We start from the raw sequence: 25,197 nt of genomic DNA, 5'->3' as shown, positions 1-25,197 counted from the left end.
GGAGCCCAAACAAAGAACAGGCCGCCCAACAATACCTATGTCCAGACGACCGACTATGCGACGGATTCCCTCTCGCCAACCTCGGTTAGAAAAGACAAGTCCTGCTTAAAGCCGCCCACAACGCTCGAAATTGGCGTCGACGGGATGGACAGGGTGCGGGACCGCTTGGAGTAGGAGCGGTGTCCAATACGTGCCATGCGGACTTCGTGGTACGCCAGGCTCGCCTGCTGCTTGGAGATCACCAGGCCCTGTGTGATGGGCGACTGCTCGCCGTTCTCTACCACCACCATGCTTGGCCACACCACCAGGATGATATCGCTTGGGTCAACCTCACTGTCCTCGTCCATTTCGCTGATAGGCGCTGCATTTTCATGCTGCATGTCCACATCTGCGATAATCTCAGGGACAGAAACAGAAACGGGAGCTAGAGAAGGAGAAAGAGCACAAGCCACCGTCATGTTCTCGTCATTCCTTTCGCCAGCAACATCGCCACTGCCATCCGCATCACCAGTGCCATCCTCACCGCTGCTATTATCGTAGACAGCACCACTGATATTAAAGATCCCGCCAGCGACATTGCCGTTGACGTCGCCATTGAAAGCATTGTCACCGGGAGCATTGCCATTGCCATTGCCATCGCCATCGCCATTGCCACGCCCATGATTAACACCCTCTCCACCCATGAAGTCTACCCAGCTGTCAGTCTCACTTCCTGATTTTCCCTCGACACGCTGTGGCGATGGAGTCCTTGACACAAGCTTGCTTGCCGCACTCTTCTTAGAAACGCCATCGCCACCTGCCTTGTCGTTTGCACCGGACAGCACCTCCAGATCGCTGTGCTCTATTCCACGTGCCCGAGACTCGCAGCGCGTAACACTACTGTCACGACTGCGGTGCCGCGTGGTGCTGGAGCGTCCGTCAAACTCTGGCAGCGGCAATTCTTGCCAGTCAAAATCGTCGTATGGCGGCCCAAAGTACGGCTCGATCTTCGTCCTGGCACGCTGGATCTTCTGCCATTCGATGCAGGCCACGGCACAGGCACTTCCCAGGCTGGTGCAGAAGCTCTTGTAGGCAATGGCGTCCAGAAGGTGCTGGACCACCCAAGAGACCTCCCGCACTACGTGCTGAGCACGAGCCTTGGCACTGGCCTGCTGGACCTCTGGCATCGTTGCCAGCAGTGTGGCCCGGATGTTCTCCTCCATGGTCGGGTTGTCGTCTTCGACTTCGTGCAGAAGGTCCGTGAACTCCTCGTCGTCTCGGAGAAGGTAGAACGGACGGAAGATGTATCGGTACAGTGTACGTGAGAGGACCGATAGGACGGCAGCAATGCGCATCGCCTTTGCAATCGGCGAGTTGGTCTGGGGTAGCGGGAATTGGGTTGGGCCCTTCAGTGCATCAGCGTTGCGAAGGTTGTTCCAGCGTGAAGCATCGCTTAGGACATGGTCGGCAAGATCCTGCTGGAAGTGTGACTCGACCAAATCAAACACTTTTGTCCAAACGTTGTCGAGAATTTTCACGCTTTTTTGTCAGTTTTGGAACGATCAAATAGAAACAGAACACAATAACCTTGAAATATACGTACAACACGTCTTCTGGCTCCTCTTTCATGACGACTCGATAGTTGTTCAGCTCTATCAGACGCATTGTCTTCGCTGTGAGCTCATGCTGGGTCTGGTCAAGGGTCTCTCTGAGACCGTCGCCTCTGGAAACGGCTTCCTGGAGCTGTTGCTCCGTCGTCTGGAGGTCGCTCTTGACTTTCTCCAACTCATCCTCTCGCTCGAAGAGCGAGGCCTTCAGTGTTGAGTTCTGTTCTTCGGTCTTAGCAGCCACGTGCTTTTGTTCCTCCAGTTTTGAAGTGACCTGGCTGAGGTCTTCCTTGAGAGTGGCAAGTGTGGTGCGTAGCCCATCAATCTCCGTCTTTGTAGTGCTCACGTCGGCCTCAAGAGTCTCTTTGTTGTCGATGGCCTCTCCCAGTGTCGTCTTTGTTTTGGAGAGCTCTGTACTGAGGCTGTTATGCGTGTCTGTCAGATCGGCCAACTCCTTGACTTTACAGGCGAGCTCCTCTTGAAGTGCAGCTTTGGCGTGTTCTATCTCAGCCCGTGATTTCTCAAGTTCATTGCGGAACTGCCAGTACTGCTCGAAAACGTTGCGATTTGTGTCGACGAGCTCCCGGTTTTTTGTACGGAGTTGCAACACTTCATTGAAGACATCAGCCAAGATTTGGTAGTTGGGATCAGCTGCAATCGACTTGATTGCACCGACCAAGCCGTCCACCACCCGGGAGGGATCTGCAGCTATTGCTGCGGTGTCGACACCCATCGCCTCGTATTTCGACATGTAAATAGAACTGGTCGATGGAAATTTAACAATTATTTCGAGAAAATACAGAAAAATAAAGACGTGTTAGGGCTGTCAATTGCTTGTGCAGATTCGGGTTCTCTTCCGTATCCTGATGGCCTGGATATTTCTTATATATGCCAGACTATGGTATAAGTACACCCCGGAGCAGAGCCCTAATAGGCCTTAGCCTGGACCTGGAACCTCACACGATCTATTGGGAAGAAGCTGCAACCCATATCAGGTGTCTGGCAGCTGGTCTGGCGAGGTGGAGCTGTCGACACCTCTGAGCCTGCCCGCGGACCGGCATACAGAGAATTTCACAAGCAGGCTTTCGGAACCGAATCAGATCTGCACCTTTGTTGCCCGTGTGCTGCGCTGTACTGCTGCCTGAAATCTTATCAGTAAATCGGAGAAAGCCGTGTGACAGCCCAACATCGGGGAAGCCCAACAGAGCGGCGGCAACCAGGCCGGTCATGGAACGCCGTGATTGGAGTGTCGTTCGTCGTGCTTTAGTGCCTTATGAAGTTTTGGTTAACTGTTGAAGGGCGGCCGAATTGTTATGTTTCGGAAGAGGGTTTTGTTCTACGTGGCAGTGTCTGATTAAGCCGAGGAAATCCACCCGATTGACCCACTGAGACAACTTCCCGCGGGCGCACCTTCCCTCGGTCTACTGAGTTATTTTCCCGGCACGAGAGTCTGCAACACCTCTTCCATTCGCTCCAATGACGTGCATATTAATATGACAACCGAATTAGAGGCTATGGGCTGCAGGGTTGCTTTTACCGCGGCAGTGGCTCGTTGGGCTGAGCTGAGGGTGTCTCTTTGCCCAATCCTCACGCCAAGCTTATCGACTTCTTTCAGAAAATACAAAGGAGCACATAAATGTCCGGTATTGTTCAGGGCCAGTGAAAGTGAAGACAGTGGTATGTGTTGGTTTTTGCTTGACCGTTTACAGGCAACCGTGAGGTGTGATTGGCAGCACGGGCCAAACTGATTACTTGTTTGCTTGTGTATCTGATCTAGCGCCGACTATTGATAAATTTAATACAAAATGTTATATATGCTCTGTCGTGGTTTTATTTAATCTCTGAAAAATAATTACTGATAGCATCAGATCAAAAACTAAATACGCAACAGCCAAGACTTCTTCTGCAGGATCCTCTAAATTATTTGTAGCACTGTTTCTGGGATTATTCTGTAAAACCATACCACATTGCACTATCTATACGGTACAGTGCACAATGGAAGGTTGTAGGCCGTATAACTCATCATCAGGAATGTTGACGATCTACATTGCTGCTTTCATCCTGGAATAAAGGGGAGGGGGGGATCAAAAAGATGGCTGGTGACAAGGATGTGACATTACCTGTACAAGTTCTGGTAAATGTGACATGCTTCTTACAGACCTTAATGGCACAAGAACCTTACTTGTCGCCAGTCTGGATTGGCCAATTAGAGTGCTGACCAACTTTAATACCCACGTGGCACAGATGTAGAGATCTTTGGATGACTCCGCGATTGTAGGCCCTTCTCTGACTGGTTGGTGAAAACGTTCTAGGTATCCTGGTAAGAATAAGTGTTAGTCTTTCCTCCCTAAACCGGTCAATCGAAACCCAGATTAGGCCAATTTCGACAGCATGACGAAGTCAGAGCTGCTTGGTACGGTGCAAGCTTCTTGTCGACAATCTGCATGCTGTGGTCAATATACGGCTGTCAAGGGGACGAAGACGGCCGTGCTCAGTTTGGAAGGATCTAGCGATCCTGACTATAAGATAGCAAACCTGGAGAAGTTGGAAAGATAACCCGGAATCATCTTTAAGGTATTGCAAAATTAGCATTATGTTAAATGTGATTTGAGCCTTGTCTTTGAAAAATCCGATTGTAGGCCAATGCCATTACTACGCTTCTCCAATTCATATTTTTGATCCAATCCAACAAGATCTTAGTTGGATCGCAACGGCACTCAGGAGGGTTGTATATATGTTTCAGATTGAAGCAAAAACTTTTATAGCCAAATTCACCGTGATAAAAGCCTTAAAATACTGCACCTCTGCCCGATCACTGCGTAGTAAAGCCGCCATCGACGACCATGCTGGCGCCCTGCACAAAGCTGCTCATGGGCGAGGCCAGGAAGGTGATAGCATCGGCAATCTCCTCTGGCTGGCCCATGCGCCTCAGGGCCGATCGCTCGACATCCTTCATGATGGGTGAATCGCCGGGAACATTTTCCAGCAACGGGGTGCGAATGAATCTGCAGGAGTGCGGATGCGCTTAGTAATATATTATATATACAAGCACAAAACACACAGACACCTACCCTGGACAGATGCAGTTCAGGCGGATGCCCATGGGGCCGTAGGCGTTTGCGTCAGAGCGGGTGAGGCCGATGACGCCGTGCTTGGCCGTCGAGTAGGCCGTCTGGGCCAGGTCGAACATCCCGACAACGCCGTACATGGACGAGGTGTTGATGATGCGGCCGCGACCGATGCGAGGGCCGAGGTCTCTAGGAGGGTATTAGCGCGTCGTGTTCCTGCTGCTGACCGGCTCACCATCACGCACTCCTGCTTCAACATGACGACCAGCTCCTCCTTCTGGCAGCGCCAAACACCGTCCAGGTCGACGTTGATGACGCGGCGCCACTCGGCTTCGTCGACCTCATGGGTCTTCCGGCCGCTGCCGCTGATGCCGGCGTTGTTGACGGCAATGTCGAGGCGGCCGAAGCGGTCGACGACGGTGGCGATGGCAGCGTGGACGGCAGCGGCCTGGGCGACGTCGAGCTGCAGCTCGAGCACCTGGACGTGGGGAAACTGCTCGCTCAGGGCCTTGCTGGATGCCTGCAGAGTGCCGATGTCGACGTCGGCCAGCGCGAGGTTCTCGATGCCATGGCGCGCAAAGGCGAAGGCGGTGGCCCGACCAATGCCTGTAGATGGAGAGGAAAATCAGCAGGAGGATGACAGATCGGGGCGGTTAGGACGCACCGGATGCGGCGCCGGTGATGAAGGCGGTACCCTTGAGCAGAGCAGTAGACATTCTGACTATTCAGGACCGGTGGTTACGGGAGAGGAAGTGGCGTGATCACCCAGATACACGAAGATTGTCAAAGTCGGGGATGCGTTTAAGTAGACCACCGAAGGTGGGGTGATGCAGTGATGTGTTTGTGAAGTGGATCAAATCCGGGAATAGACAGCTGGCATCTCGGAGACTCCAAGGAGCGTGTAGCCAGTGAGAGAAAAGACAGACAGCAAAAGTACCACCATGTGGTCACCACGGATAGATAGTTTTCCCCAGAGGATTCACCATAGGTTGGTATAGTCGTGAATTGGCATTGTCACCTACTTTATAGAACTAGATAATAGGAACACACCAAACATGTGATAACCGCATAGAATGACTCAATTACAGAGAAATACAGCTTTCCAGACTAGATGCACCGATCACGCCAAGAAATACGCTATTCGGTAGACATGCTCGGCGGCAGATCGGCCTCGGCCGTACCCCAGGCGCTCTCGCTGGGCCCGAGAGTGAGCTCGAGCAGGCCTCCGTCGGAGAAGAAGCGGTGAGAGAGCCAGTTGCGGCTGTAGGGACGGCCGTTGAGCGTAGCGTTCTGGATGTAGATGTTGGCCGGGGCGGGGTCGAAGTTGCGGCAGCGCACGGTGGCAATGCGGCCGGTCAGCCGGCTGGTCACGCTGACCTCGCGGAAAAAGGGTGGGGTGATGAGGTAGACGTCCTGGCCGGCGACGGGCCAGAGGCCGAGCATGGTGAGCGAGGAAAAGGCGCCCATGGCGCCGCTGTCGTCGTTTCCGGGGATGCCGACTGTTGTGGTGTTGAACTGGGCTGGGATGTACGTGTGGGCATAGCGAGCTGACAGGGCCGGCCGGCCGGCATAATGGAAGACGAAGACGAGCAGAAAGGCCTGCTCGTCGCCCATGTAGAGCAGCCCGGGCGTGTCGTGGATATACTGCAGCCGGGCGACAAAGGCATCGGGCCCACCGAGCCGGCCGATCAGAGCGGCCATGTCGTGTGGCGCGTAAAGCGTGTATAGCCAGCTGCCGCCCTCGTACATCTCGTGACCGCTGGTGGTGAGGTAGCAGGATGTGAAGTTGAGCAGCGGCTGACAGAGCGCTGGGTCCTGGAAGCCAAAGGTGCCGTTGAGGAAACGCGGCTGCAGGAAGCCGGCAAAGCCGCTGTCGGTGGTTTCGGCACTTTCGGAATTTTCGGAATTTTTGGCGCTCTCGTTGCCGCCGCCCGTCGGCAAAACGACCGCTGCTCGTCGTGGAACAGGTTCGCCCATTGGCCAGCTCGCCGTCGGTACTTTGCCGCATCTGCCGGCTTTCCCATGGCCGCCGCCATCTGAGCGATGCAAAAGTCGTCGTACGCATACTCGACCGTCCGGCTGATGCTGCGCGAGAACGTGCCCACTCCAGCCGCACTGTTTCCAGCTGGCCAGGCCTCCTCGGCCTTCGACGTTCCAGATTGGCGGTTCGACTGGAGGGTCAGCAAGTTGGTCTCTCTTCCTTTCTTTCCTCTTCACTCACCCTCTGCATCCTTCACAACTGCCTCGTAGCCTGTATCCCAGTCGATCCCGTCTGTCAGCCCCTTGAGATAGGCATCGGCTAGCACCACGTCTGCATTGCTGCCGCCCTGTGTCAGGCCCTTGCACAGGCTCATCCGGCAGTCAGGCAGCCAGCCCTCGTGTCGGTAGATGTCGATCAGGCTACGCACCATCAACGTCTGGCTCTGCGGGTCCACCAATGTCAGCAGCGAGTGAATTGACCGAAACGAGTCCCAGATGCAGTAGAACGAGTCGTAATCTGATCGTTAGCCTTCTATCTGACCCTGTCTGCCTTTTATCCACTCACAAGGCTCGTTGCTATGCCACAGCGGATTCTCTCCCGTGTAGTCCTGTGGTGAGATCATCGCACGATAGAGTCCTGACCAGAAGACCGTGCTGAGATTGTTGTCGACGCCGCTGTCGTCGATCTGCACGACCGCAAGTTTTGCGCGCCAGGCATCGGCGGCTGCCGTGCGCGTGCCGTCAAAGTCAAAGTCGGGCCCGGTCAGCTCGCTCTCGGCGTTGGTGCAAGCCTGGCCAACACTGACAAGCGAGAGGCCGACGCGGACGAGGATCTGGTCGTCAGCCGCGGGTGGCGCAAACTGCACCCAAGCGCCAGCAGGCACTGGTGGCACGTCGACGCCGTTGGCAAACGTGCGCAGCGACTGCGTCGTGTTGCCGGCACGGTTGTTAGCAAAGACGCCGCTGTCGCGCACGTCTGCGCCGTGAAAATCGACACAGAAGTGCAAATCGTAGCTGCCGACGCCAAACGACGGGCCAAAGGTGCCGTTGCTAGTGATGTGGCCCGTCTGCGCATCCACGGCGACGCTGCCGTTGATACGCGAGTCCGACAGGTCCTTCAGGTCGAACAGAACCAGCGGGCTGTAGCTGTAGGGCAGGTTGGCCCTGTCCGATGGAAAGGTGAACCGGTACAGCGCCGTGTGATTTGTCACCGTCATCTCCGCGCGAACCGACGTGTTGAGCGTTACGGCAAAGTAGCCCGGCTCGGCCACCACGCTGCCCGGCACCCGCTTCACGGCCCGGTCTGTCGCCGTAAAGGCACAATTGTTGAGAACGTCGCCAGAACAGCCCGTGTGCGCAAAGATGGGAAAGTTCCCGAGACGGGCGCCCTGTATGGGTTAGAAGCAAAAGACGACACGAAGCTGCTGCAATTCACGCAGGAAACATACGCCTCCCGTTCCTGAGTCGTGCATGTGGCTGAAACCCGTGATCTCGCCATCGTCCGACGCAAAGCCTCCCTGCAGCTCTGTGTTTACGTCGGCTACCGCTTTGGCCATACCAAACGGCAGAGCGGCGCCGGGAAACACATGGCCTATCAAGAACAACGGATGTGCCTGTCAGTGATTGAGGCAAAATATGCCGACTTATTTCCAAGCCAGCTTTGCCTGCAAAACACTCGGCCACGTCCTGCTCTTATTGTATGCTCGCATAGGTTTTGGGCTGACTATGGTTGACGTCCGCATGATTGCTACCTGACTGTGCATAGCCTGTGTCTGACTGTCCATCTCGTGAGATGTTGAACTTGTACCAGGCAAATGTGAGAATGATCGCGTCTGATTTTCGGCACTTCTCACTATTGCTGCCTTCCATTACTTCTGATGGAGGTTGGAGTAAAGTAAGTGGAGACTGAAGTCGATCCCGACAGATAGTGTTTGCGAACGAACGTCTCACATCACGTGATCGACACATACTTCTCGAGCCATCCCACCGATTTTTGTTTGCACACCATCAAGCGACGCACGAATCATCGCCGTCATGGCACGAAACTACAAGCCCAGCCACTGCAATACGACAGCTCAAAAACCAGCCAACTGGACAGACATCAGGCCACACAAGTACTGCGGGGCGCTCGACCTCGGACACGAAGGCCGGCCCAACAAAACGCAGACATGTGCAGCCTGCCAGGAGGTCAAGGCACATATGGCTGGCCTCGTGAAGCGCAATACGGACATGCGACGCCAGGCCAAGATGAACTGGACGAGCGGGACGTTTGAAGGCTAGACGGATGCAGATCTCTGATTCGGGCGTCGATCCCAGCATCAGAGCATGACCAGTTCCTCTGATGCCAAGCTCCGGAATAAGGCCGACAGTTCGTGGGGAGGGTGTGCGGCAGTTGTCCCAAAGGAGAAGGTCGACCGTGTTGGATGCATCCTGTTGCTCGTTTCCTGTCCACTAGGCGTCTTTGGGATGCGGAGCAGGCTTGTTGTTACCCCGGATTTCTTTAGCCTTCTGGCGCTAGCATGAAGTCCACTGAACGTCTAGAAACATGGCAACTCTGGTGATCATGCGTGTAGAGCATGGTTAGGTCGTAGAAGAAGGGGTGGCAAAGGGACATGTTGGAGGGTAAGACGAAGCACTATTACAGCATGGTAAAAAGAACGGAACAGTAAGCGTGGACAGCACACCAATGACAAACGCCGAAATCGCATCGATTGGCTGGCTCCTCGGCGCTTTCTCGCTCGCCCAGCCTGCAAAAGGAGGAGGGCACCACTCAGGCTCTATTCATACAGCTTCGGCAGTCACGGGGCCATCCTTGGCAGCGTGTTGGCATGGGAGCTGGCCCAGTTGGGAAGGCACGATCCTGGCTGGAAACAACACACCATCCCGCAAGAGCTGCTGCAGTTGTACACGACTCCGCAGGAGGAAGGCACAACCTGGTGGCTTACTTCCACCCTGCGCCTTCCTGCTGTGCACATAAGCGCCTATGTCACACGCGCACGATGGGTCAGGACTCTGTCACTACGACAACTCATTTTTTGTCTTTTGTTGCTTGAAAATTACAAAAGTATAAATATCTGTCATACTGCCGTATCTTCCGCTTCTCTCTCAGCTCCTTTTGGCTCTTTTTATTCCCCCACCACTGGAAATTTCACCTCTCCTTCTTGACATCATGTACACCTTTGGATTGAAGCCCGACACAGGGGCCGGAAAGGCCTGGCCAGCCATTGCCATCGGCATGTTTGTTGCCTTTGGCGGCGTTCTCTTTGGGTGAGAAGTCCCCTCATTTCTCGTTCTGGTCATACTCTCCCGTTGCTAATATTTCATCGCCATGCCAGATATGACACCGGAACCATCAGCGGCATCCTGGCCATGCGCTACTGGATGACCTCCTTTTCGACCGGTCACATCAACAGCAAGGGCGAGCTCGATGTTACCACGTCCCAATCTTCTGCCGTCGTCTCTATCCTCTCGGCCGGCACCTTTTTTGGTGCTCTCGGCACACCCTTCATCGCTGACTTCATTGGTCGTCGCTGGTCTCTGATCGTCTCTAGCTGGGTCTTCATTCTCGGTGTCATATTTCAGACTGCTTCCACTGCCCTGCCCCTCTTCATTGCTGGCCGCTTCTTTGCCGGCTTCGGGGTCGGCCTCGTGTCTGCTCTTAGTAAGGATGAATTTTGGTCTTGTAATCAACCACATTGCAGCTAACGCTGCTCGCAGTCCCTCTCTACCAGGCCGAGACTGCCCCCAAGTGGATCCGCGGCATCATCATCGGTGCCTACCAGTTCGCCATCACCATCGGTCTGCTCTTGGCCGCTATCCTCGACAATGCCACTCACAACCGCAACGACACCGGATCCTATCGCATCCCTGTCGCCGTCCAGTTTGCCTGGGCCATCATCCTCATCGGTGGCATGCTCTTCTTACCAGAGACCCCCCGCTATCTCATCCGCCGTGACAACATCGACGGCGCCGCCCGCTCACTCTCCCGTCTGCGACTCCTGCCTCCTGATCACCCGGCCATCACCGCCGAACTGGCGGAGATCCAGGCTAACCACAAGTTTGAGCTCGAGCTCGGCTCTGCCAGCTACATCGACTGCTTCCGCGGCGACATGCTCAAGCGCCAGCTGACCGGCATGGGCTTGCAGGCTCTGCAGCAGCTCACCGGCATCAACTTCATCTTCTACTACGGCACCCAGTACTTCAAGAACTCTGGCATCTCTGATTCCTTTCTCATCTCCATGATCACTACCGCCGTCAACGTCGCCTCCACCATCCCTGGCCTCTGGGCCATTGACAAATGGGGTCGTCGTCCGCTGCTGCTCTGGGGTGCTGTCGGCATGGCCGTCTCCCAATTCCTCGTCGCCATGCTCGGCACCTTGACCACTAGCCAGGACAGCCTCGGAAATATCATCGTCCACAACGTCGCCGCCCAGAAGGCTGGCATCGCCTTTGTCTGCCTCTTCATCTTCTTCTTTGCTTCCACCTGGGGCCCTCTTGGTTGGGTCGTCACTGGCGAGATCTTCCCGCTCAAGCATCGTGCTCGCGCCCTCTCCATTACCACTGCCACCAACGTAAGCTAGCCCTCATCCTCCCGACCCAAGTCCCTTGTCGTGATTACCACTTACTAACACTTCCAGTGGCTCCTCAACTGGGCCATTGCATACTCGACACCATACCTAGTCAACTACGGCTCCGGCTACGCCAACCTGCAGTCCAAGATCTTCTTCATCTGGTTCGCCTGCTGCTTCTTGTGCATCTCCTTTGTCTACTTCTTTATTTACGAGACAAAGGGTCTCAGCCTGGAGCAGATCGACCAGCTATATGGAGAGGTCAAGGTCGCCCGAAAGTCCACTTCCTGGAAGCCGACCATCACCTTCACCGAGCAGGCCCTCCATAGGGAGGAGGAGAAGATTATGGGTACGAAGGAACACGCCGGGCCGAGCTTGGAGCATGCTGAGCCAGCTACTGTCTAGGTGCATAAATCGCCTCTGATTCAAAACCAGCCATTGTGGGGTTTTCCTTGCTGTGTTTATTCTTAATTGTCGAAGCGGAAGAATCTCGGAGCTATGTCCTCGGTGACGTGCAGCAGGATGTCAGTTCTGATCTATATACCCCGATACGGTACGAGTAGTTTATGAAAAGCAGCAACGAGAAAACAGAAGACACATATTCACAGTACATTTTTGATCTCGCTCCGTGTTAAACACCTCTTTATATTCTCAGTGCGCTCCTTTGGTGAGAGACTGGTAAGCTTTCGCGGCTGTAGTTGCACCCTGGTTATCTTTAGCAAATACAGTCTTTAACACTGTCCTAACAGATAAAACAGCGCCTCTCATGATTCAAGCCTGTAAAATCAACGGCAACTGAATGGTGTTTCGGATATGAAAAAAATTAAAAGCAAAAAAAAACGCAAATTACAAGGAGAGTGTGGTACTCGAAACCACGACCTAGAGATCTGCAATCTCTCGCTCTACCACTGAGCTAACCCTCCGTGTATGCTGGGCGTGAAGTTCTGCTCTCCACACCCTTGCTTACATTCCTCGGCTAGCGATTAGGTTGACACTTGGCATTGTCTCAGCACGACACTGGCGACGAATTCCAAAGCCAGCTTTGAGCCAATCTGGTCCCACAATAGCTTCATTTTTCCACGGTGTCCAGATAAATCAGTCACGTGACTTTGAGATGCCCAAGTCACCGTCGTTTATGCGAACGGGCTGTACGAGTCGGCACAGTTATAGGTTCCTGTGCCTGAGGCCGTATCTGTTGGCTAGTAGGTTTTATACTTCGCTTCGGCACCGACACGACAAATGTTATTTATGCCTCCTCCACCACGTGGCCTCGTATTTGGCGACATCCGTATTTAGCTCCTGTTGGAATGGCAAACTCGGCGATCTAAATCTGATAGACCATGTACTGCACTGAGTACCGGCAATATATTGAAAGCATGTAACAAAAGTCAATAGAGCTCGCCATGGATAAGAGTCTCAGAAACAATCTGTTGAATGCGACCGGGACATCTAGCTTCTCCACGCAGAGGCCGAGGTCGAAACGGCGCATTTGCGCATTATATGACGAATCAAGAGACAAAAAGAGAGCGTATAGCTCCCATAATCTAAGATCTCTTTCGGATTAGAGTCCCGAACAATTTGTACACGGTTCTGACTGGCTGACTATGTCTATGCTACATCGCAGTCGAACCCGCTCATACACAGGACGAGAGGCCAACACAGCTGATAATCATATGCAGACAATTGTATCCTGTGAGATCCAATTGTCTATGCACACGGTAGGTGCGGTGTGGAGTGTTGATGTGATAAAGGGTATGTAGATGGTTATGGGGGTCGTAGATCGAAGTTGCAGTGAGAAGCCTGTTATTCTCTGAAGTGATATGACAATAAGACTAGTCTTTTGAAATGAAGGAAAGAAATATTTAGATTCCTTCTGACGGTATATACATGGCACAAATTCTTGATGAAGAAGGTGTTTGTGCTCAGACTGCCTTTTTGTCGCAGCCCACGAACTCATGAAAGAGTGCTCAGACAGAAGTAGCTGTGACTAATGTAAACAGCAGTAAACTCTACTATACGCCGAAAGCTGATAAGAAGTGTCTCATACGGATTTTTGGTTCGGAGTTTTGGGCTGGTCAGTATTCATAATCTGTTGGTATTAACAAATGTGACTGCTGGTGTACGAGAATTGGCAATTGTTACAAGGCACAGTATGCGGCGTGTGCACTTTGCACGACTAGTCAAAATTCAATGGCGGTGGAATCGACTGTGGAAGAAGTGAACAGTAAGCGCATATAACATATGCTTTCCGTTGCTTAAAGAACCACTTGTTTTCATACTTGCGAAGTTATGTACACAGTAGCAGCGGGTCAAACCAACTCAAATTGCATTATTCAAATAATTTAGACTGTGTCAAGCATTTGAAACCGCCGCATCAACTCATCAGCTCACAACGCACCGATCAATTTCCTAACTTTGAGGTTCAGACACCTCATTTAGTCCGTTTCTGAGATCCATTTTTGTAACCTTGTTTAGCTGTAGTCCGTAAGAGTTTGAGGAGCGCTGAGCGAGTTTTTCTTGTCTGTGGACGAAAATCCTCTCAAGAAATTGGGCATCAAGTGAGAAGGCTGAGGCATTGGGCGGCTGGCAATGCTACATCACGTGTCTGTATTGCACTAATACCAATTTGTCCCGGAGTTGACCAGTACGATGAGAAGCGCGACAGTCCGCGTGACTTACATGGCTGTCGTGCGATAGTGCAAGGACCATCTTTAAAGACTTTCAGCTTGGGCTTCCCTTTGGCCTCAGATGGATGTCTTCCTTAAGTACAACGATCTTCGCCAATCACTGCCTTCTGGTAGAAAGTTGTAGTAAGTGGTAATACTTTCGAAGTAAGATACCGTTTTTGCACGAAAGAAAAAGAGTAAGAGACTTTACCATATAAAACCGTTTACGCCGCTGTATTCTCCTCCATTAAATATAGAAGTTTCTACATATTTAGTCCTACTGGCACCAGCCTGCCGGAGAAGCGCCTCTGCCTGGGCTTTGTAGGGCTTTTGCATAACAGGCGACCCTTATATGTAATCTGCCAGAGGCAATGGGTCAAATAAAGTTACGTAGGCAACCACTCTATCATTCTCTATCCTCCATATACAAAGTACACTGAATTATTTAAAAGTACATTATATGAGACCTCAGGTTCTCTCAGCTTTGTCCGGAAGCTGTATAAAAAATTTCGTGCTGTGGAATCAAAGTTGAATCTGATGATTTTCGCGTGTTAAACTAACATGAAGATGCAAAACTTAATCACGCACTTGATTCACCAGAGAAACCAATTCTGTGATATTTAAGCGAAATATTGCAAAGAAATCCAGCAACAACGCAAGATGCTGTAGTTCGATAGGTGATGTACATCCCATGTAAATACCTTTGCAGTAAGTATCAACTTGAGATACAGAGTCGAAGGTAATAAAAACCAATCAAATACTGCTATTTTCTCACAATGTCATCGAGTCTACGTTTTCTGATATACTATTTTTTACTTTTTAATAATTTCTTTGACATTTCGCGCTCTGATTACAGCTTCAAAAGGTAGACCCTCATCTTAAAATTACAACACACTAATATCTACATGCACAGACATTTCTTAAGCATTCCGATCTAGTTAGTACCTCATAGCAAGTCATATTAGCTGCTACAACATGGTTTATAGACGATGATTTTCAGAATTGCGATAGAGAAACGCGGCCATTGATTTGACAATTCGTAGCCTCTTAATGATGATTAAAAACAGCCCCTACTCCTTGCCATAGGACAACCTGATCAGACCGGATCATTTCCCTCACTTTTCTACAACACAAAATCCGTTTATAGCCAGAAAATACCAGCCACAAAAAAGACCAAGCCGGCGCTGAGAGATGCCGCTGTCTTCATACCAGAGCTGGCAACCGTGGTAGTCTGAGATGCGGAAGCGGTAGGCGCGATAGAGGCAAATGTCGTTTTGGCGGTGTAGTTGCTCGTTGAGATAGTAACGTTGCCAGCGACCGCACCGGCCGCAGCACCAGCTGCCGCTCCGGCAGCAGCGCCCGAGCCAGACCCAGATGAAGCACCAGCAGCAGCGCCAGCAGCAGCGCCAGCAGCAGCGCCAGCAGCAGCTCCCGCACCGGCAGCAGCGCCAGCGGCAGATCCAGCAGCAGCAGTAGCGCCAGCGGCAGATCCAGCAGCAGCAGTAGCAGCAGCAGCAGCGCCAGCAGTGGCCTCAGCAGCAGACCCAGCACCGGCAGCAGCAGCAGCGGTAGCACCAGCACCTGCAGTAGCGGCAGCACCAGCACCTGCAGCAGCCGTGGCAGCAGCAGCAGCACCAGCAGTGGCGGCAGCACCGGATCCAGCCTCGGCTTCAGCTCCTGCGGCAGCACCAGCAGCGGCTCCGGCTCCGGCAGCAGAACCAGCCGAAGAACCGGCAGTAGCACCGGAAGAAGCTCCAGCAGCAGCACCTGAACCAGCCTCGGCAGCAGCTCCAGCAGTAGCTCCAGCAGCAGCACCAGCAGCGGCTCCAGCAGTAGCAGCAGCTGCTGCACCAGCTGTTGCGTAAGCACCGGCACCAGCACCAGCCTCGGCAGCAGCGCCAGCAGTTGCTGCGGCACCGGCACCAGCTTCAGCAGCAGCCCCTGCTCCAGCAGCGGCACCTGCAGCAGCGCCAGATCCTGCAGCAGAGCCTGCAGCAGCGCCAGCAGTAGCACCAGCCGTTGCGGCAGCAGCTGCACCGGCAGTTGCAGCAGCACCAGCACCAGCACCAGCTTCAGCTCCAGCTCCAGCGCCAGCTCCAGCAGTGGCGTAGGCAGTGGCGTAGGCGGTGGCATAGGCAGTGGCATAAGCCTCCTGGGGGCAGGTGACGGTGGTAGTGACAGGCTCAGCGCCACAAGTTGTGCAGGTGGTGACGGTAACGGTAAAGTCGGAAGGCACCTCGCCAGCAGTGCAAGTGCAGGGCGCGGCGTCACAGGTCTTGGTGATGGTGTAGGTCTTGGTCTCAACACCGGTAGAGCATAGATTCTCGTACTCGGTTGTGTAGATGTACGTGGTAGACGGGGTTGGCTCGGGACACTCAGTCAGCACCGAGGTGGTCTCCTCGCAGCGGGTGACGGTGATGGCCGGCAGAGTGCTGGTCAGCACGCAGCTGGTGTCGGCACGAGGGATGTAACGGGCCGAGGCCACGCCCACAAGAGACAGGAGAGCGATCTGGGCAGACTTCATCTTGATGATGGAGCAGGCAATTATGGGGGATGATTATCAAACGAGTGTATAAGCCGTTCTGCTGAGAAATGAATGTGAGGACACGAGAAGATGTCTTTGGGGTGTCAAGCAGAACTAATTAGACGACAAGGAAGTAATGGTGAAACGAGTGAAGACCGAATTATGTTCTCACTTGAGACGTCTGACGGCTGGGCGATGTCGATGTCGGTGCGGGAGAGAAAAAGGACCGGGAACGAGAAGGAAAAAGTTTATATATACGATTGCGTGCATGCCTCGCGTCCAGGACACAGACGCCCGGTCAGCAGGGCCAGCCAGGGACCGTTTGCAGAAGGCCAGAGGACCCATTCCGACTGCCCTGTTTTGAAAACAAACAACAGTACGGACGGGGGCAGAGGAATGGGCGAGGACGTGTGCGAGCACGGGCACAGAGCCAAGAGTCTAGGGCTGCAGCGGGTGAGTAAGGCACCCGGACGCGTTGGTGAGGCTAGGCAGAGGATGAGGTGCTGCTTCGTCTGGCACGTAGCCGATGAGAGGCAAGTCGCCTACAGAGTGTCAGTGCAAACCAACATGCCGGAGAGTAAGATGAGACGAGACAGCGGGGGAGAGCGGAAGCTGCATGCGTACGGCACAGACAAAGGAATAGTCTGGGTCTAGACTGGGCAATGGTATTGTGCATGTTGTCGTGTTGGTCGTTTACGAGCACTTGACACCATCTTCACGCTCTCCCTTCCCAGTTCTCTTAGTTGTCGCTTCTACCCTAATTTTACGTGTCGTCATGTCTCCACCTTTCATCAAACGGCCAGTCTGCTGGAGGGAGCCAGATGAGAGCTGACTGGACGCGGCGAGGAGGCCAAAGAATGGAAAGCAATAAATGCAGAACGGGCTATGGAAGTATCCAGGTCGTTTGCAGAGCTATGGAATTCAACCTTGGCACCCTGTATATTTATTTTCACCACCCTTTGCAGAAAAAGAAAGCAGAGGAGAGTAGACGGACAAGTAGATACAACCAGACCTGACGAGGAACGAGAAGAGACAAGAGCAGCTCTCGCTCTGGTCCCTGCCCTTGTCTCCCTTTCTTACTTTGTCCGTCTTTGGCCCGCTTTGTCCGCCTTTGTCCAGCTTCTATCTGCCCTTTCAGTCTTTTCTTTTGGAACTGCTACAGTCTGCGGTCAATAATCAATATATTGTGCTTGAGCCTGGAGAGAGCTAGGCCGCCTATAAAGTGTCTCAGACGTCGCAGAATCGGCTGTGCCAGTGACAGGCGAGCGCTTCTAAAAACAGCCCAGAAAAACACGCCAGCAGGGAAGGGCGGCCCTGTCATTGATTGTTTGTTCTGTCCAAACACCTCGTTTCTTTTCCCTATTCTTTTCGGCGTCCAGTCGCCATTGCTAACGGAGAAAGTCCCGGCAAACTCTCCAATCAGACTAGCGTAGATCGATCTTGTGAGACACGGCAAATGTGGGCCGCCGCGAGGTCCATTTGTGATTTTTGATTGGATGGTAGCACCAGCGAAGGGGTCGCTTCCGAGACACAGGTGCAGTAGCGGGGTGGGGTGATGGCGGAGGCGGACCAATCAGAAGCTGGCAGACGCAGATGGCCTATTTGCGAATAGAAAAAGAAAGCACCGCCATTGAGAAAGGCAGGAGAAGCAATAAGAATAGATGGACAGGAGGAGAAGCAGTACAGCTGAATGTGCGTCCAGGCGAAGAGGGGAAGAACACTGGCCAGACTCGTACGACCGGGATACAACAAAGGATCGACAACAAGGAAGATGATCTTGCACTGCAGATGCAGCAGCACCGCCCAAGCGGCGCTGCAGACTATGTAAGCAGCATGCCAATGTGTTTTGGCCAGTGGGCCAGCTGTCGGCTCCGTTTCTCGTGGTGTCTGCCCTACGAATACAAGCTGAGCGTCATATGCACCTGCACGCTTGGCAGGTGCGGACAGGAACGAGCGTAACCGGTGTGGAGCATGGCTATGGCAGGAGTGCCAGCGGTCCTTGGTACTTGGCAGATTGCAGCCCAATATGCAATACAGGGAAATCAGATTCCTCGCCCTGCCAGGAGGCATGCCGCCCCCCTTGTCCTTCCTCCTTATGGGAATGAGCAGCGCCAGGAGGCTCCCTTTGTTCGCTGCCGGAACTGCTGTTGGTAGACCGGCTTGGCCTGTGGAATTCGCGGATGCGTTCGTATCGTCCGCAGACGTGGGTGGAGCCACACGCTTCCGCACTCTCGCCCAAGGAGGCATGAAAGGGAAATTGCTCGTGTATGGGCGCGCATGCCTCCTGGTGTTGACATCTCGCTGGCTCTGGGCCCGTCTGATGCACCGGTACCAAGAGGATGAGCGGCGCGCGAATCGAGGGCGGCTTGGAAATGTTGATCGCGCGTAGAGACCGTCGTCGGCCCAGGTATATATTCGTACTCTGGGCTTTTCCTCGCTAGCCAGAGAAAAACCACTGCTCATCACTACCAACCGCCCATCGCTCTCTGCTCATCGACTTGAGCGCAGCCCAACACTCACTTGTGTAATTTGTGCTTTTTGGCCTGGCCCTTTTATCCATTCGTTTTCCCGCCGGCTTTCTTTCTTTTCTTCTTTTTTTTTTTTTTTTTTACTTTTGTTTACTTTTGTTTATACAAACGGCCAGCATGCGTATTGGTGGCATCCTTCCGGGGGCCGTAGCCCTCGGTGGACTGCTCATGCGAGAGGCCGTCGCGTCGCCGGCAGTCGAGCTGATGCCCGACGGTTGTCCGTTCCCCGTCTTCGTGCAGCCCGTCGAGGTCGTCGGCCAGTCGCCATACGTGATCGACGTCTACATTGCCATCAACACGACCGTCGCTCTCTGCGAGGGAACTACCGTGACTGTCACCGATGCCCCGACCCAGCTGTCGACCACCTTTATCAAGACTATTACGACGACGTCTACTGTTACTACGTAAGCGAGTCACGTGCCATTTTCGTCTATACGTTCCGTTCTAACCTGTCCAGCGGATCTGCTTCCTTCACTGGCCCCTTCACCACTCAGACCGGCTACTTCAGCGGTTCGGCCGGCTCTGGTCCGCGCACTGTGACGTTGCCACCGGCTGGCGGTTCTGGCACCGGCACCGTCATCGTCGAGCTTCCCAGCACCACCTTCACAGGCCCTTACACGACACTGTCGGGTGCCTATGGTGGCTCGGTGGCCACGACGGTGACGCTACCACCCGCCGGCTCCGGCACTGTCGGCACCGTCATTGTCGAGACGCCCAGCAGCAGCTTCACGGGCCCGTACACAACGCTGACGGGCCAGTACAGCGGCTCTGTAGCGACGACGCTGACGCTGCCGCCTTCGGGCACAGCAACGGTCGGCACCGTCATCGTTGAGTCGCCCGGCAGCTCTACCTTCACAGGACCTTTCAGCACTGTTACTGGCGGCTGGACTGGTTCGACCACGCTGACAATCTCCATTCCGCCCACTGGATCTGGCACCATCGGAACCATCATTGTAGAGACCCCAACCTCAGGCTCCTCGTCAGGTACGTTGCCTTCTTCTGGAAGCTCGACAGGTAGTTCATCTAGCCCCTCTTCATCTTCTGGCTCTGCATCTTCCCTTGGATCTTCGTCCTCCCCTGGCAGCTCCTCTACCCCTGCTGCTTCCAGCCAAGGTGGCTCAAGCACTGCCATGAGTATCTCTTCCACTGTTGGGCCTAGCGGCTCAAGCTCGGGCTCCGGTACTTCCAGCACCGGCTCCTCTGGAAGCAGCTCCTCTGGCTCATCCTCGACCCCGGGACTGTCTTCGTCTACATCGCAGAGCAGCGAATCAAGCACTCCTGTTTCGGGCACTGGTTCGTCAAGCTCTGGCTCCCCTTCCAGCACTACCTCTAGCATGGAATCGAGTGGTTCTAGCACTGGGTCTACCACCGGATCTAGCACAGGACCCAGCAGCGGTTCCAGCACTGGCTCCAGCACTGGTTCCAGCAGCGGTTCCAGCACTAGCTCTAGCAGTGGCTCTTCGAGCACTGGCTCTAGCACTGGGTCCAGCACAGGACCCAGTAGTGGTTCTAGCACCCGGTCTGGCACTGGCTCTAGCACTGGCTCCAGCACTGGCTCTGGCACCGGATCGTCCAGCACAGGTTCCAGCACCGGTCCCATCTCTTCGTCTTCCGCTTCCTCCACCCCTGGTTCTAGCACTGGCTCCACTTCTAACGTGAGCACAGGTTCGTCAAGCACTGGATCGTCTAGCTCCTCGTCTACCCCGTCTTCATCTGGATCATCTAGCTCCGCATTAAGCACTGGTTCGTCAAGCTCCGCCTCTAGCTCTACTTCCTCAAGCTCTGCTTCTTCCACTGGTTCGTCAAGCACGGGGTCCTCTAGTGCCTCATCTACCCCATCTTCGTCTGGATCGTCCAGCTCTGCATCCAGTTCTGCATCCTCAAGCTCCGCTTCTTCTACTGGTTCTTCTAGCTCTGGATCATCTAGTGCTAGCCCATCAAGCACTTCCTCACCAAGCACGAGTCCGTCAAGCAGTGCAAGTGCTGCTTCCACCTCTAGCACATCTTCTTCGAGCAGTGGATCTAGCTCTGCGTCGTCGAGTGTTACATCCAGCTCTGCTTCCAGCTCTGCTTCCAGCTCTGCCTCCAGCTCTGCCTCAAGCTCTGCTTCCAGCTCTGTGTCTTCCACTCCCAGCTCTAGCTCAGGCAGTACCTCGAGCACTTCGAGCTCGCAATCCAGCAGATCTTCACAGCCCACTTCCAGTGCGACGTCGTCTAGCTCTGCTTCTAACTCTGCTTCATCAGCGTCGTCTTCGCCGCCTGCTTCGTCCTCGAGTACTTCGTCTTCGCAATCGTCGTCCGTGACGTCGGCGTCATCTTCGGCTTCATCATCGAGCTCTGCTTCTAGCTCATCTGCCTCGTCGTCTGCATCTTCGTCGTCGGCCTCGTCTTCGTCGGCCTCGTCTTCGTCGGTCTCGTCTTCGTCAGCTTCGTCGACCTCGTCCGCTCCAACTTCGTCGTCGTCTGCTCCCTCATCGTCTTCGTCGGTGCCGTCCACGTCTGCGCCCACTTCATCAGCGACTTCATCGTCCAGCGCACCCATCTCTTCCTCGGCCTCATCTACGTCGTCGAGCCCATCGTCCAGCTCTTCCGCCACGACCTGCTCCACGACTGTGACGTCGGTGACGACGGCAACAGCCACAGTCTGCATCACGACTCTGCCAACGTCTTGCGCAGCCCTCGAGACGGCCTCAGTCTTGACATACGGGGTCGACTTCACAGAGTGTGTAGCTGCTTTTGCGTTGTACGATACAGGCGCCGTTGGAACATGCTTGGCGACGACACCGTTGTCGCTCTCAGAAGCCCAGGACGTTTACACCTGTTTGGAGACAGCCGCCTCAGATACATGCATCACCGCGCTGCCTTCTGACTGTGACGCCCTTGAGACTGCGGGCGTCCTCGACGTGGCTGCTGACGCCATAAAATGTCAGACCGCGCTGGGTCCGTTTGCCGTTGGGACAACGCTGACCTGTTTTGCCTCGTCGGCACTGTCTGGCGCCGAGATGTACTCCTGTCTCGAGGAAGCCCTGGGTCTTGGTACCACGACGACTACGGCGACAAGCACAGTCGCTTTGGCGTCTTGCCCAGTCACGTCGGCGACCTCCTCGTCGACGTCGGCGACCACGTCGGCCACAACCTCGGCCGCATGCAGCGTCACGCTGCCGCCGAACTGCACGCAGCTCGCGGATGCCGACGGCCTCGTCAATCTCATCTTGGAGGCAGCCGAGTGTACCACTGCTCTCGGAGCCTACGGCATCGGCAATGCGGCTTCGTGCTTGGCCACGACAGCACTCAGCACGAGTGCCAGCGGCTCTTCCGTTGTCGACTGTCTTACCAACGCTCTCGAGGCATCTTGCCCGACCTCCCTGCCGACTGCCTGTTCGGATCTCGCCACCGTCACAGATGTGGCAACGCTCGTCATCGACACGGCGCTCTGTGCAGTAGCTTTGGGTCCGTACGATGCCGGTAACGCGGCCACGTGTTTGGCAAGCGATTCCGGATCGACCACGGGCGCGTCGATCGTCAGCTGTTTGGAAACAGCCTTCGGTATATTGTCGGGCACCTCGTCTTGAGGGTAATGGTCTGAATGTAGCGAAATTAGGAGTTTTGTTTAGTTTGGGTGGAAGGGAAAAGACGATTGGTAGTATGGTAGTGTGATGGTGTGCGGGTGTGGATGGAAAGTTTTATGAAGGGATTGATATGTATGGTTTGCTGGGATTCGTTTCGTGAGAGTTTACCCTTAGTTTTCTTTTGTCTCTTTTAATTTGTGGTGGCAAGGAAAGCCTCAATGTCAGATATGTCTTTCTCTTTTGAGAGGAAGTCTCAGCATCATAATACATTGTGTTGAAGCTGCGTCGGAAGGTACAAGTGGGCAGTTTTGTGACATGTTCCTTCCACAAGCGGGTGGTTTATGTTGCTTACTAATCAGAGGTGGTGACCGTACAACAGAAAAGCATCTACATCGACTCAGACATTGGAATTGCAAACAACGTGCCCCGAACAACTTTACAAATGTCGGCCATTGATGTGAACGCCGTGGAAGCCAAAGCCGATAGCGAAGCCGACTTCGGCACGGCCCATCTCGGTCATGGTGTGTGCGTCCAGACACAACAGGTAGCTCGAGCCAACCTGTCCGTCTAGCACAACGGACAACAACACTCCGTCGTCCTCCTTCTCACCCCCGCCCTCCTCTTTCGGCCGCGGCACAAATATGGCCTCACCGGGCACGTTTTTTGGAGGGGCGGCCCACAGCAGCGACGTGCGGGTAGTGGTGTCGACTTTGGCAAGACCGTCGGCCAGGGTGGAGAGGCCGCGAGTGCACATGCTGTAGACGAAGCGATGTGGCCGAGTGGCATAGGCCGGGTTGATGGTGGGCAGTTCGCCGGCATGAGGACCAGAGATGGACCAGAGACGGTCGGCCGTGGCAGTGGTGCTGCTGGCGCCGGCAGTCCGAACGGGCAGCTTCAGGCGAAACCGTGACAGCGAAGGGATCACGCGTTCCACCACAGCCGAATCGTCGTACAGCTCTCTGGCCGCGCCGTTTCGATTCAGCAAGACGTCGTAGTAGAAGGCCCGGACGATGTCGAAGCTCGGGAAGTCGACAACGTCGCAGATAAGCGTGGTCTGTGGGTCATTGCCGCTAGAATCATGCTTCTCTTCGACCTCGTACGCGTTGACGCTGTGGAAGAAGAAACTGGCGTCGCTCACAAAATCGGCGACGACACCGCTGGTCTTGCTGGTCCGATCGATGACGAGCCAGCGGGTCTGTCGGGCTGGATCAAAGGGTTCGATGGCGTCGGCAATGTTGTGCTCCCAGAGGACCTTGAGGCCGTAGGCTGCAAAGTGTGTGCAGGGGATGCACAGGACGAGGTAATGGGCCGTCAGGAAGAGGGAGTGGATGTAGGCGGGGCGCGGCCCAGCGGCGGCATTGCTGGCGCAGCGGATGGTGGCGAGAATGGTGGTCTTGCCGGTGGCGGCAGAGACGCAGAATACACGGTAGATGGCCGTGGGCCCGAGCTGGAGGTTGAAATTGTACATGTCGCCGGTGAGGGGATCACGTTGAGCGTGGGACGCCGACAGCTGGCCCTTGAGATCTGGGTGCAGGCACTCCTGGATGGCGAAGCCGATGGGCTCGAGTGTGGCCGGATCAACCTGGCGCATCATAGTAGAATCGGTAGTAATCCAGACGTTAGAGGGGAGTGTATTGCGATGGCCGGAGGGAGATGAGGACGAGACAGAAGACGGTTTGCCGACGGCAGCAGGAAAGTCTGTGAGGACGACGACATTGGCATTGTCCGAGTCGCTGAAGTGCGACGGGCCGGGCCAGATGGCGGCATGAAAGGTGCTCATGCACTTGCCGAGAAAAGTGACACAGGGATTGCGGCGCTGGGCGAAGCTGAAGAGGCTGGCAGGGCCCTGGCGCTGGATGCGGCGAGCGACAGCCTCGGACTGGCGGCGTGACGAGTAGAAGACACGGACGCGGCCGTGGTGGTGGTGATGGTCGCTGCTGGCAACGATCTCGAAGCGGTGCGAATGTGCCAGGCCGTCAAACCAGTGGCTGATGTAGTGGGTGCCTTTGGGCGTGTCGTCGAGCTTGAGCTGGCCAGGGCCGGTGCGGTACAAGTTGCCGGCAGCCCAAGGCGGGATGATTCCGACGACAGGGATCTCGAGGGGACCGCGTTCTTCGCAGAGGCCGTCGAACTGGCAGAGTCAGCGGGGAAGAAGAGCAAGACGAGGACAACAGCTGCTTCATGTCTCGAAGAATATGACGTACGCCGGCCTCGGTTGGCCAGTCCTTAAACGCATGCGAGGTGAGATTGTGGACGGTCTCCTGGCGGTCGGCGACCTCGTCGTCGACGGTGCGGAGAAGCCGCGTTGGGGGGCCATCTTGGTCGGCCATCGTGGTGAGAGTGTGGATGCAGGATTCAAGACGTCTGGCGGACAGCGTGGCCAACCTTTTATGGGCCGGTTCGTTGGAGACGACGAGGGAAGGGGCGGTCTAGGCTGTGGCAGAAAAGGTACGACTGGCTTCCGACTTATGCGCTCTCGTTATCGCCATGTTTCGTGGACCTTTCCAGGATCCCCTGTGTCTGTCTCACTCAGCCAAAGGGTCCAGAGGTTGTAGCCTGCCGGGGCTGAAGAGGCGTGCAAGTAAACAAACGACCAAGATCCTGAAAGGGCCAGCCGGGGCGCATATACAGCGTGGCCGACGATTTCCCCAACCGGGAAAGGGGTCGAGCCTCTGGGCGTGCTTCACCAAGGACGACAAAGCGAATGC

General features: G+C 54.7%; 8 protein-coding genes across 8 annotated transcripts; 3 read left to right on the top strand and 5 right to left on the bottom strand.

Annotated features, from left to right (window-relative positions):
- Window positions 1–53: 53 nt before the first annotated feature.
- Window positions 54–2,337, bottom strand: CMQ_2630 (uncharacterized protein; the record flags this gene model as incomplete). The annotated part of the gene is made up of 3 exons (XM_014316708.1): window positions 54–424; window positions 710–1,518; window positions 1,583–2,337. 3 exons carry the CDS (start codon window positions 2,335–2,337, stop codon window positions 54–56), a joined length of 1,935 nt encoding a protein of 644 aa, XP_014172183.1.
- A 2,061-nt stretch (window positions 2,338–4,398) lies between these two features.
- Window positions 4,399–5,370, bottom strand: CMQ_2643 (short chain dehydrogenase reductase; the record flags this gene model as incomplete). The annotated part of the gene is made up of 4 exons (XM_014316721.1): window positions 4,399–4,591; window positions 4,658–4,843; window positions 4,900–5,260; window positions 5,319–5,370. 4 exons carry the CDS (start codon window positions 5,368–5,370, stop codon window positions 4,399–4,401), a joined length of 792 nt encoding a protein of 263 aa, XP_014172196.1.
- A 421-nt stretch (window positions 5,371–5,791) lies between these two features.
- CMQ_2575 (glycosyl hydrolase) lies at window positions 5,792–8,503 on the bottom strand (the record flags this gene model as incomplete). Its single annotated transcript, XM_014316653.1, has 5 exons — window positions 5,792–6,825; window positions 6,876–7,151; window positions 7,200–8,022; window positions 8,083–8,225; window positions 8,386–8,503. The coding sequence occupies 5 exons, from the start codon at window positions 8,501–8,503 to the stop codon at window positions 5,792–5,794; spliced, it is 2,394 nt and encodes a 797-aa protein (XP_014172128.1).
- Window positions 8,504–8,668: 165 nt separating this feature from the next.
- On the top strand, window positions 8,669–8,914 carry CMQ_2858 (uncharacterized protein; the record flags this gene model as incomplete). Its single annotated transcript, XM_014316936.1, has 1 exon — window positions 8,669–8,914. The coding sequence occupies one exon, from the start codon at window positions 8,669–8,671 to the stop codon at window positions 8,912–8,914; it is 246 nt and encodes an 81-aa protein (XP_014172411.1).
- Window positions 8,915–9,803: 889 nt separating this feature from the next.
- CMQ_2990 (major facilitator superfamily transporter monosaccharide) lies at window positions 9,804–11,607 on the top strand (the record flags this gene model as incomplete). The annotated part of the gene is made up of 4 exons (XM_014317068.1): window positions 9,804–9,901; window positions 9,970–10,295; window positions 10,352–11,205; window positions 11,272–11,607. 4 exons carry the CDS (start codon window positions 9,804–9,806, stop codon window positions 11,605–11,607), a joined length of 1,614 nt encoding a protein of 537 aa, XP_014172543.1.
- Window positions 11,608–15,009: 3,402 nt separating this feature from the next.
- CMQ_2664 (uncharacterized protein) lies at window positions 15,010–16,392 on the bottom strand (the record flags this gene model as incomplete). The annotated part of the gene is made up of 2 exons (XM_014316742.1): window positions 15,010–15,099; window positions 16,036–16,392. 2 exons carry the CDS (start codon window positions 16,390–16,392, stop codon window positions 15,010–15,012), a joined length of 447 nt encoding a protein of 148 aa, XP_014172217.1.
- Window positions 16,393–19,037: 2,645 nt separating this feature from the next.
- On the top strand, window positions 19,038–22,492 carry CMQ_2906 (uncharacterized protein; the record flags this gene model as incomplete). The annotated part of the gene is made up of 3 exons (XM_014316984.1): window positions 19,038–19,324; window positions 19,378–19,904; window positions 19,935–22,492. The coding sequence occupies 3 exons, from the start codon at window positions 19,038–19,040 to the stop codon at window positions 22,490–22,492; spliced, it is 3,372 nt and encodes a 1,123-aa protein (XP_014172459.1).
- Window positions 19,555–24,819, bottom strand: CMQ_3081 (torulene oxygenase; the record flags this gene model as incomplete). The annotated part of the gene is made up of 6 exons (XM_014317159.1): window positions 19,555–21,714; window positions 21,889–22,167; window positions 22,255–22,502; window positions 22,842–22,876; window positions 22,930–24,620; window positions 24,694–24,819. The coding sequence occupies 6 exons, from the start codon at window positions 24,817–24,819 to the stop codon at window positions 19,555–19,557; spliced, it is 4,539 nt and encodes a 1,512-aa protein (XP_014172634.1).
- Between the last annotated feature and the right edge of the window lie 378 nt (window positions 24,820–25,197).

This window comes from Grosmannia clavigera (genome assembly GCF_000143105.1).
Source record: "Grosmannia clavigera kw1407 unplaced genomic scaffold GCSC_144, whole genome shotgun sequence".
Classification (NCBI taxonomy): domain Eukaryota; kingdom Fungi; phylum Ascomycota; class Sordariomycetes; order Ophiostomatales; family Ophiostomataceae; genus Leptographium; species Leptographium clavigerum.
Note: the sequence above shows the minus strand (reverse complement) of the source record. Positions and strands in the feature narration are given on the sequence as shown.